Source organism: Tachyglossus aculeatus, chromosome X3 (genome assembly GCF_015852505.1).
Source record: "Tachyglossus aculeatus isolate mTacAcu1 chromosome X3, mTacAcu1.pri, whole genome shotgun sequence".
Lineage (NCBI taxonomy): Eukaryota > Metazoa > Chordata > Mammalia > Monotremata > Tachyglossidae > Tachyglossus > Tachyglossus aculeatus.
The window spans coordinates 10,121,697-10,134,180 of NC_052099.1; the positions used below are offsets into that span (position 1 = coordinate 10,121,697).

General features: G+C 39.7%; 1 protein-coding gene across 2 annotated transcripts in view; it reads right to left on the reverse strand.

The window, feature by feature from the left end:
- PJA2 (praja ring finger ubiquitin ligase 2) overlaps positions 1-12,484 on the reverse strand; it is a 51,460-nt gene that overhangs the window by 20,415 nt on the left and 18,561 nt on the right. For both annotated transcript variants that reach the window (XM_038770439.1, XM_038770440.1), the window contains exons 3-5: positions 11,314-11,511; positions 9,444-10,458; positions 2,875-3,084 (exon numbers count right to left, since the gene is read on the reverse strand). In XM_038770439.1, the coding sequence (XP_038626367.1) occupies positions 2,875-3,084; positions 9,444-10,458; positions 11,314-11,503 (1,415 nt within the window). In that variant the 5' untranslated portion in view covers positions 11,504-11,511. The remainder of the gene's footprint in view (positions 1-2,874; positions 3,085-9,443; positions 10,459-11,313; positions 11,512-12,484) is intronic.

A 12,484-nucleotide genomic window follows, 5' to 3' on the forward strand; every position in this document is an offset into this window, starting at 1 on the left:
TGAGCTAGCTCCTGCAGTTCTACTACATCCTGTTTAACACTCTTAATTGGATCCATGAAGTGTTAAGTTAAAGAGTGCTGAATGAATATAGTTTCCCATTGGAAAAAATTTAAGATGTGCCAAAATGGGGCAATTAAACTTCTCACAAATTAATATTTTAGTCAATATTTTCATTCAATGACTTTGCTATAGCAGATTTATAACAAACTAGCAGACAATTTTGGAGTAAAGGGCTAGCTACCATAGCAAGTTACTTCATTAAAATGGTCTTTCAATCCCCAGACAAACTACAAATATGCCTCATCATAAAGAATCCAAAGAAAAAGAAAACTGAAGATGAGCTTATTACTCTGCTTGAATGGCAGCCCTTTGTATGTCTATTCCATCTATCTTTCTTAAATGTTTTAATTTCCTAAATTGAACAACAGAATAGCAGACATGAGAGACAATATTGCAGTAGATCAGTCTAGCCAAACCAGAATGACTACAATTGCCCTTTAATACCTCCAACACCCCAAGTGAATCCTGAAGTTCCAGGTTTATGCAGGGATTAGACATTCATTTGAGGGTGATAAAATTGGACCTTAATTAGGCCTACATTTAGGGATAAATGAAAGGCAAACTGGATAGATTCCCAGTAATTTTTGTGGGAAAGAAAAAAGGTAAATGAAAATAATTACACCTCTTAAATCATCCATTTGATTTCTGCCCCTTCAATGAATCTTGATAAGGGAGTCTCAGGAAAAGCTTATGTGAAACTTTAAAAAGATTAAACTCAGTTTAGCACCAAGAAAAATTTCATCTTCATTTCTAATCTACTCCTTACAAAGGAAAAAAATCTATCATCTTCATTTCCAGTCTCTCTGGGAATATATCACAACTGTTTAATTTTGCAATGCTTCATATGCCTGTGTGAGTGAAGGAAAGTCTTTAGAAAGCAAGATCTCAAAATATGAAACACCAGCAATTCTCTTTGCAATTGTTCAGTAGTGTGGGTGGAAAAATAGAAGTCCAAAATTACTGTTTTCTTTCAGCACAGAAAAGGAACAAGAATAAATCATTCTGAATATCAGCAGTCATTTGCACCAGGTTGGGACGCTGCTCTGATGCTATATAAACCACTAGCTCATTCATATAAAGAGAGTGGAATTAATCAATGGCATTTACTGAGCACTTATTATCCACAGAACACTTTTCTAAGCACTTGAGAGAGTGCAATACAACAGAGTTGGGGAATACATTCCCTGCACACAGGAACTTACACTCTAGAGGTGAAAATTAAAAACAAAACTCCACAGAACTAAGGACACAGAAAATGCATTGTGCACAGCACACATTATTCAATGACATTCTTTGAATTCTGCAAAATAATAATATTAATTGTGGTATTTGTTAAGTGCTTAACAAACACTCTTCTAAGTGCTGGGGAAGACATGACATAATCAGGTCAGAGACAGTCCCTGATCCACACAGGGCTCACAATCTCAGTAGGAGGGAGAACAGGTATTAAATACCCATTTTACAGATGAGGTAGCTGAGGCACAGAGAAATTAGGTGACTTGCCCAAGGTCACACACAAGGCACATGGCAGGGCCAGGATTAGAACCCAGGTCATCTGATCCCAGGCCCGTGTTCTTTCCACTAGTCCACACCGCAAAATCTAAAACCTTAAGGGTTACTGCCTAGCTCTCGCATATTAAGAGGCCCCTTAGACTTTCATCTCCCTGTGTGACAGGGAATGTGTCTAACCTAATTATCTTGCATCTATCCCAGTGTTTAGTACAGTGCCCTTCCCCCTCCCAGCCCCACAGCACTTACGTACATATCTGTAATTTTATTTATTTGTACTGATGCCTGTCTCCCCTGTTCTAGATTGTAAGCTCACTGTGGGCAGGGAATATGACTGTTTACTGTTGTACTCTCCCAAGCACTTAATACAGTGCTCTGCACACAGTAAGTGCTCAATTAGTACGACTGAATGAATGACTGGCACATAGTAAGGGATTAACAAATTCCACAATTCTTACTCCTGGGCCCTGACTTGCACAAAGTGAACTGGCTATGGAGAAAGCGGAATTTAACACAACCCTGGAGAATTTTGTCTAAATTTCTGGTGAATTGAAGTTGTGGTCAATGGGTTTTTATTCAATGATAATAATAATAATAATAATGGCATTTATTAAGCGCTATGTGCAAAGCACTGTTCTAAGCGCTGGGGAGGTTACAAGATGATCAGGTTGTCCCAGGGGGGACTCAGTCTTCATCCCCATTTTATAGATGAGGTAACTGAGGCCCAGAGAAGTTAAGTGACTTGCACAAAGTCACACAGCTGACAATTGGCAGAGTTGGGGTTTGAACCTATGACCTCTGACTCCAAAGCCCGTGCTCTTTCCATCGAGCTACGCTGCTTCTCTACACAGCTACAGAGCATAAGCAGCATGGCCTAGTGGCAAGAGCCCGGGCTTGGGAGTCAGAGGACATGGGTTCTAATCCCGGCTCTGCTACTCATCTACTGTGTTACCTTGGGCAAGTCACTTCACTTCTCTGGGCCTCACTTACCTCATCTGTAAAATGGGGATTAAGACTGTGAGCCCCATATAGGACAACCTGATTACCTTGTATCTACCCCAGTGCTTAGAACAGTGTTTGGCACACAGTAAGCATTTAACAAATACCAAACTAATAATAATTGTAATAACTTAAGTTGTGGCTTGATTTTCCTTCTACCTGTCGGCTTAACTACGAATCAGTGTTATAAAAACAACCTATGGAAAAGTGAGCCTGACATATTGTGTAAAATTCAGTGTAGAGAGAAGCACTCACTGAGTATGGCAAGCTATTTTGATACCAACAAGATGAAAAATAAGAGCTTACTCTTCTCGTGTAGGGAATTCGGGACTCTCTTCTGAGTCACTGCTCAGAAGCAATTCAGATTCACGTTGTCTCTGGACAGACAGAGTTTCATAGCTCTCATCACTTGAGGATTCAAAGTTTTCTTCAGCATACAAAGAAGGAGGCTCAGGCTTGGTCACCGACACTGCCATATCAGCACATTCAGAATTGCACGTGCCAATGCATTCAGAGCTGCAAATTAAAGAAAACAATGCATTTAACATTACATCATTCTAACAATCAGGAATCAGTTAGCACCCATTCCCCACCACAATGAAAAGACTTGTAAGCCACACAATGAATTGAGGATGCAGACCATTTCATTCAAGTTTAGTAAAGGGGTAAACTCTTATCAAGTAACTTAATCTTATCTGAAAATCTGATTCAGTTGTCTATCAATCAATATTTACTGAGCGATTACTGTGTGCAAAGCACTATTGATCCCTGCCTTCAAAGGGCTGAAAATGTAGTAGGGGAGGTAGTATATTTAGCATTTGTTAAGCACTTACTAAGTACCAGGCACTATTCTAAATGTTGGGGTAGATACAAAATAATCAGGTTGGGCACAGTCTATGTCCCACTTAGGGCTCACAGTCTTGATCCCCATTTTACAGATGAGGTAACTGAGGCACAGAGAAGTGAAGTGACTTGCCCAAGGTCACACAGCAGACAAGTGGCGGAGCCAGGATTAGAACCCAGTTAGATGTTAAAATAAGTTACAGGGAGGAGGAATGAAGAGAGTGTAGAGTACACATATGCACACAAGGTATTTGAGTAGGTAAATGTTTAGTTAACTCAGCAGTACTGAAGTGGCCGTTGGGAAATGTATAGATCCGGTGGGGATAGAAGAGATTAATCAGGGAAGGCCCCTTGGAGGAGAGGTTCAAGGGAGTTGAGTTCAGTGGGGAGGATAGACTTGAGCATCAAGAGAGGACTATTTCTTGTCGCATTACTGTAATTCACTGCACAAGGTATCCAAAGTCATGTAAAAATTCCTGTCAGTGGCATGAAAATAACCTCTACATGTTCATTGCTCCCTTCGTTGACATGATAAAATCTAGTAGACAAAAACATGAGGAAATATTACACTAAATTTGGAGGTTGTGGTTCATTCATTCAATCGCATTTATTGAGCGCTTACTGTGTGCAGAGCACTGTACTAAGCGCTTATTGGTTAATTGGTTATGGTATTTGTTAAGCACTTACTAAATCCTAAGCACTGGAGTAGATTATAACACAATCAGATTAGACAGTCTCTGTCCCAAACAAAGCTCAAAGACTAAGACAGGTAGCCAGAGATTATCACCCTCATTTTACCAATGAAGAAATCAAGGTTTAGAGAGGTTAAGAAGCAAGGTGGCCTACTGGAAAGAGCATGGGCCTGGGACTCAGAGGACCTAATCCTGACTCCACTAGTTGTCTGCTGTGTGACCTTGGGCAAGTCACGTAACTTCTCTGTGCTTCCGTTCCCTCATATGCAAAATGGGGATTCAATACCTGTGCTCCCTCCTACTTAGACTGTGAGCCCCATGTGAGACCTGATTATCTTGTACAGCACTTAGTATGGTGCTTGACATGTATTTGCTTAAATACTATAAAAAAGTACTTAAATACCATAATAATAATAATAATAATTATTATTATTATTATATATGCCCAAGGCCAAACAGCAGACCAGAACCCAGGTGTCCTGACTACTACTCTCATGCTTTTCTCATTTGGCCACAGTGTTATCCAATTCATGCTCCTTTATTCATATAGCTTCTGGTATTTCACTTTTATGCTGAAATCATCATTCTTAGAAGTTGTAAGGAATGCTGGCGCAATTCTATAAATGTTCCTGACGCTGGCTGTATGCGGTGTATGGCAATTAAATACCTTTAATCAATGCTGACCCCATAAAGTAATATTTTCAAATTATTTATTTAACCAATTTGTGGGGATAATCCCTAAATTTGATAGGTTAAAGTCAAACCTAATTTAGAAGAGAGTGGAGTGGATTCCTAAAGCTTCTTTTCCAGAAGCAATAACAATTCTAATTCAGGTTTTTATCTGCATATTAAATCACTGATCAAGCTGTCGACTTCCTGCCTGTCTTCTGGTTACTTTACTAGGCTCCAAAAATTAAAGTCTGAATCTGAAATCTCTTTAACAAGCATTTGAAAAGTCCCAACTGCCCTTGCTCCAAATTGTCAGAACCTCTTAAAATCTGGTAATGGCTCCTCTATCCTTGTGGTAGATTGTGGAGGATCACCAAGTGCTTAGTACAGTGCCCCTGTCTAGACTGTAAACTTGTTGTGGACTGGGAATGTGTCTGTTACATTGTAGTCTCCTTAGCGCTTAGTACAGTGCTCTGAATACAGTAAGCACTCAATAAATACCATTGACTGATTCTGCACACAGAAAGCACTCAAATATTACTGAGTGATTGACTATTGTATGGAATTACTTTTTATCTACCCCAGCACTTGGCAAAATGTAAGCCAAAACCAATTAGAAAAGATTGCTTTGTACTGGTCTCCTTTCAAAGGCAGCAGCATTTCATCTAGGTAATCCCTGTTTTTACTCTGATAGGATTCACCTTCATGTTCAGCAATATCATTTAAAACACCAGTGCAAAGAGTTATCTATCTAGGTAAAAGCTCATGCCCTGCACATAGTGGGAGTTGTAGTAACGGAAGATATACTATAGTGGGTATCTATACACAAAAAACATACAGTAGAGCAAAGAAGGCACAAATATGAGATACTAGAGTGACAAAAAAAAATGGGACTTCAATTTTAGCATTTATTTGAAAAGTTATTTTGAGGAAAAGAAAAAGTGATCCTATTTAAAACTAAATATGAAAAAACAACTTCCTGTCCACTCAGTAAATTCAAAATTTAAACCCTAATCACAATCCTCTAGTCCATAAACCCTTCTATGTATGCAACTTGAGAAAGAACATTGAGGCTAAAACCTCCCAATCACATAATTGAGAAGCAGCATGGCTCAGTGGAGAGAGCACGGGCTTTGGAGTCAGAGGTCATGGGTTCAAATCCCAGCTCTGCCAACTGTCAGCTGTGTGACATTGGGCAAATCATTTAACTTCTCTGGACCTCAGTTCCCTCATCTGTACAATGGGGATTAAAACTGTGAGCCCCCCCCATGGGACAACCTGATCACCTTGTAACCTCCCCAGCACTTAGAACAGTGCTTTGCACATAGTAAGCGCTTAACAAATATCATCATTATTATTATAATATGATTTAGCAAGCCATCAATTCTGTGGATCAATTAGAACATCAAGTTTCCCAGAGGGTAGGTCAAAACACTATTTTCACGAATACAATTCCTACAACCAGAATTAGGGCTTCATATTTAGTCTGAATAACTTGCCTGACACATCTCCTTCTGCCAGATGATACGTACAAGACTTTCCAGTTAAGCAGACTAAAGCCAAACTCATTTAGGGATGGGAAAACTCGAGGGAAAACCCAAGTCCTGGAGGAAGTGGTGTTGATAGATCAGCAGGTGGCACTCCTTCCCTCAGGTTGGTAGGAAATGGCTAACCCAGAGAGGGCAGAGATTTCAGGGGATGCAACTTTTCCAGGGAGGTGCCGCTATTAAAGTTCTCAGGGCATATGTCACCGGAGTATAGGCTGCTAATCTCAGCAGCCTGGTCCAATTCCAAGTCGGGTAATTATGTTCTGCCTATTAAAACTCCCCCTGCAGATGCAATTTAATAAGGTGGTGCTTAGTTCCTGTCAAACAGCCCAGAGCAATACTATACAACTGCTGCATTTACCACAGAGAGTTTCACATTTCAGTAGTGATTAAGTGATCTCTATGTACAGTTTGTAAATCACTTCAGGATTCTTCAGAATAAAGAAGCGTGTGAATAAAAATATTTGGATAAAGGAATCACTCCACACATTTATATATTTAAAAAATTATAGATTTTACCCACCTCCCCCCACTCCCACTGACAATTTTAGAATTTCTGCAATCCATTAAAGCCTTTTTTTCTTGGCTGTTCTTTTAATGAGAACTCTTCCACCTAGAGCATGACTGCAAAAATTTCCACACCAATCAACATTTGAATTTTTTCAATAAACTGTTCCACAAAGCATCGGACAAACTCAAAGGGAAAGAAGAAGAACTTATGCTTCCTCCTTTCAAGTCTGCATGGAGGATTTTCACTGTGCTCTAGTCTGCAGATGTCAGAGGAGAACCCCCTACCACTAAAACACTAGTTGAGCCAGCAGCAACAGCAAACTGAGTAGGAGTGGATGACTCTATTCAATTTCACTCCTCAGTTGGCTCCATGCAAGAAGTGCTTTTCTTTGGCAGCTGGAATACTTTGGGAGAGCAGAAACAGAATTACTGCTGCAAAGTATAAAGGCTCAGGAAGAGAGCTACTGAAATGCATCTTTGCCAGAATAAGTGTTTATGTATACATGCAAATGTAAGCAGAATCTCACTTACATACACACCTACTTTCCTTCACATAGGAAGTTTCAAAAAAATGATTGTCGAGGCTTCCTAACAAGTTTCCATATGCCTCTTTTTAAAAAAAGAAATGAGTGTGTTTATGGCCAGAAAAAAAGCCCTCTAGGCTGTACGCTCCTTGTGGACAGGGAACATGTCTACCAAATCTGCTCTATTGTACTCTCCCCAAGTGCTTAGTACAGTGCTCTGCACACAGTAAGCACTCAAATACCAACAACTGATTGATTAATCTCCATCATCAAGTGCTTGAGACCTCAGGCAAGGTAGATCATTCTTTCTCTGACTACATACCGATTGACTGACAAATACTTTTAAAGAGTCTATCTCAATCCCCAGCCTGACTTTTTTTCCCGGCTGTCAAGCTTGCTCTAGAAATTGCCTGTTCAACTAACTGTGTTATTATTCTTTGACTTCTGTGCTTTGCAACTACTGGTACTCAGCTGGAATTGATCACACCATCAAATGCAGGAACACCTAAGTGAAAGTGATCTTTCAATGAAAACAGCAAGCAATATGGAAAAAGATTCTTCAAAATCATTCCCTATCCTCAAAAGAAAAATCAAACTTTTTTCCCCTGGCCAAAAGGCAGACTGATTGTATCTGAAAACAGAACAAAATCAGAATAAAAAAAAAAAACCCTCACTTCTTAAAACTTTGCCTAGACCCTTAAATCAGCATTTCTCAGGAGGAATTTGCTTCTAGCATGAGAATAACTTTTGTCTGGAAACAATACTGGAAAAAGAAATGATTGTGCATGCCCCTGAGGGACAGCAATCCATGTCTAAATTCCAACTAAATATTCTTTCCCTGTGCTTAGTACAGTGCTCTGCACACAGTAAGCACTTAATAAATACCACGACTATTACTACAGTCTGAGGCCACAACCTTCAGCCATGACAGGCTTCAGAAATTTCCATTTTCCCTTGCTACCTTAAAAAAACAAATAAAAACGCATTTGTGGTGGGACAATTACAGATACTACTTCCTGATGTAATAATCCACATTTTCAGGACAGTAAAATTTATGTTTGAATGATTTTTAAACATTTCCAATTTGGGGATTGTGGTAGAACTGCAAAACTGATGAAACCGACTCCTATCTTTCTCAGCACTTAGTATAGTGCTCTGCATACAGGCTGCACTTAATAAAAATGATTACTACTACTTACAATTAAATGGGGAGACAGACAAAAATTATTTCTAGAAAATAAAGGCCATAGAAGGAACAAGGATAAAAGCCAAAAGCAGTACAAATGGACTAAGGAATGCAAAACTCTCCCAAGTGCTTAGAATAGTGTCCAGCAAAGTTCAGTGGCCTTCCTGGATTAAGAAATACTACCACTCAGGGAAGGAGGCTGTGACACGGTTGGCTGGGTTACAGCTGAAAGAGGAGGGAACTTGGGCAGACTATCGAGTGGCACTGCTGCTCAGAAAGAAACTCAGACCCATTTCTCACTTAGCCCAAGCTGGGGCTCTGATATCACAGTCGGGAGCCGGGACCAGATACTGGAGCCAACCACAAATAGTTAAGCACTAAAGGACAGGAATAATATAAAATACATTAGTTCAGAGGGTGGCTGCGATTTGGGTGCTGTGAAGTATTTGGAAGGTTGGGGGGGGGGGGGAAGAGTTCCTGAAGGAGATGAGATTTAAGGAGGTCTTTGAAGATGGGGCAATCTGTGGTCTGGTGGATTCCTGGCTGGGGAAACAGTCCAAGTGAGGGGATAGAGGTGGGGAAGTTGACAGTCAGGCACTGTTAGAAGGTGGGCTGGGGAAGAATGAAAAGTGTGAGCTGGGGGAGGATTGGGTGAAGAGAGCATATATGGAAATGGGGAGAGTTGGTGGAGAGTTACCGACTCCCCCTGACGGTGTTGAAAATGAAATTAGAACCAAAACAGCTGCTCCAATTTCTTTACTGCACTACGTCATCTGCAGCAGGCATATTTAGCATGCTGAGTGTAGTGAAAACTCACTTTCCCTGTACTTCTTAGCTTCTACTCTTCAATTTACAATTATAAAAAAAAATGAAACTCTAGTTTCAGAAGAGCACAAAATCTTACCTGCTTTCAACACTGCTGTTGGACTTGGGATCATTTTCAAAACCCTCCCAAGCTGTAGCACCATCTCCAACAGACTGTTCCTTCTGCAAAATTTCATCTTCTGCATTGATGTGAGCAGATGTTTTTTCCTCTCTCTCACCTGCCTTGTCCCCTTGGTCAGAGACTATCCTGGGAGCTTTTTTTCCTGCACTGCTTCCCAGAGACCCTCCTGAGGTGCTTGACTCAGGTTCCAGATTCCCTCTCCATCTCTTGGCACTGTAATTTTCCTCCTCATCACTAGACAGGGCATCATTCTGATTCACTCTGTTTAAATACTCTCGATTCCTAATTTTGGGTCTCACTACCAATTTAGATGAAGCTCCCACTTCATCTTTTCCATCACTGGCATTCAATTTATCACTGGTGCTCACAGGAGAACCAATGGAGACTTCCTCTACATTCATCCTCTGCCTTTTGTAGCTACAGCTAGCCAATAATTTCTTTGCATCCGCTTCCACTTTGGAAGTTGGCCACTGAAAATTTTGAGGGCCAAAATCCTTCTCGCTATTGGAATACTTCCCTAATGGCACAAGCCCTACTGCTTCAAAACCTTGGTTTAATCCAGAGGACTGTGGCGGTACACCATAGCAGTGGGTTTGCACACTACAGAAGGATGTTCCTTCATTTCCCAATTTAAATGAGATTTCAGGGAATTTCCCAGGATTCTCCTTCATGTTAGAAAGAGAAACCAGATTACCCTCATCCTCAGAGCTATCTGACTCAAAATAATCAATATCTTTCAACGAAATCACAACTGGATCTTTTGAAGGGCTACAATTTTCTGAAGAATCCTTAGAACTAACTTCAACATACGAATTTATTCCTGAGATCTCCCTGGATTGGACTAGAGAAGGCACTGGGGAGCTTCCCTCGGTTACTTGAGATGGAGCAATTTCAGATTCAGGAATTTCAGATTCAGCTACCTCTACGAAAGAGTCACTTAATATCAGGAATCCTTGAACCAAAGTACTGGAAGCTATAAGGGACAATGGAAGAGAATACATTTAGAGAAAACAAATCAGATAAAATTGGATCCAATAATAAATTATTCAAGGAGAGGTCTATACCGGCATCTTAATCTTACCACATAACCGAGTATAAAGGGGCCACATCACCTACCACCCTACATCTGCAATGAGCAAAATCTCCCTTACTTGCTCTGCTACATCTTCATTACATTTTTGGGCCCTGGTAGAAGAGTGGACCAGCCACTTTTGACTCATCTAATTGTATTAAGGCCACTTCTCATCCTCACTCACACACCTACAAGAAAGAAAAATGAACCCTACCAAAGGAATACTATGTTTTTAAAATATTTTCAAATAAGAGTCAAGAAATTGTTTTTTAACAACAAATCTTGATTAATTATTCTTGAAAGCTGTGTATCATAATATTTACATTCAAAACAGGAAAATCACACATAAAGATAACTATCTACAAAAAAATACTCGCTTAATTTGATGACTTTTCCTTCAGAGTTAAACCAAACTAAATTTAAATTGATGAGGAAGGAAAACCACATCTATCTAGCTTTTTATGAGAAGCTTGAGGATGAAAAAGAAAAATTTCGATCACTTTTGGAAGACAATTAGAATGTTAGGAACTTGGCTATATTTCCATAATTGTGACCCTTCCCATTTTATTTTGCAAGGATAAACACACTAGGCACACAATACTATTAAACCTTCAAAACAGAACTCCTAGTTACAAAAAGCTTAACGTTGTGTTCATTTATTGTCTTAGAAACCATAATATTGTGAATACCTATGCATTTTCAAAAGAATGTGTAAATCAATCCTAATATTAATTTGAATGATTATATGCCACGTACTTGTTGCCCTTTCACTCTGAACATCTTCTTGCCCGGGTTCTTCACATTCTTCGCACTGCTGACTTACAGGCCTTGCTTGATTGGTCAAAGTTGGTCTAAAGTTGACATAAGCAAATCTTCTTCCATACCTCCTGCCTGTAATGGTGTGATACCCTGATGTTTTGTTCAGGGAAGACTTGTCGCCTTTCATTCTTATTTCTGAAAGAGAAAAATGAACAAACAACATGAAAATATTAGCTCAGTGAGAAGAAATTGGATCTGTCCCTTTGAAGCACTAGATAGTCACATGTCTACCAACGCATAAGTTGTACTCTCCCAAGTGCTTAGTACAGTGCTCTGAACACAGTAAAGAGTTCATAAATACCACTGACTGATTGTGAGCAGGGAACATGTCTACCAACTCTGTCATACCGGACTCTCCAAAAGTGCTTAGTACAGTGCTCTACACACAGTAAGCATTCAATATTTGACTGATTGATAAGTAAACTGCCTGGAGGAATGTGATACCCTTTCTTATATATCTTGACGTAATCTAAAACAGCAGCTTCAAACACAAAAATTATATCAATCCGGAGCAATTAAATATTGTTGCAGCCAATTCAATGAAGTACCCTCTGATTTTGTTTTTTAAACTTACTAAATATTTACTATGACAAATCATTTTTTACTTCCGATGGAATAATTGGAATCACTAATACTGGTGAAGCTGTTACACTGCCAACAAAGCATTTCTGGACAATGGGGGGGGGGGGGGGGTGTAGGGAAAGATCCAGAAGTGTGCAAAAAAATGTCATTAAATATCTGCATCCCAAAGTCAGTATTCAAAGTAAATTTGAGATGAGGTATTCAGAATAGCTGAGATGGGGGACCATCTTGGTTTTGAGTGGCCATCAAAACCAAGAAAGGGGACTGAAAGCAGCTAAGAAAGGTGACATAAATTGGCTGAAAAAAGCAACTGGACAATTAAAATGGCCAAGAAAGGGGCTTTAGAGCAGGAAAAGCAAGAATTGTACCAAGCACTTTGTATATTGCTCAGCGGTCAAATACTATTGACTTAACTGGGTGAAAAAATTGAACAGAGACAAAAAAAAAAAAAATCAACAACAACAAAAAAGTAGGGGTGGCAAGAGAGACAAATAGAGAAAGAACAGCAGAAATCTCAGGATGACCA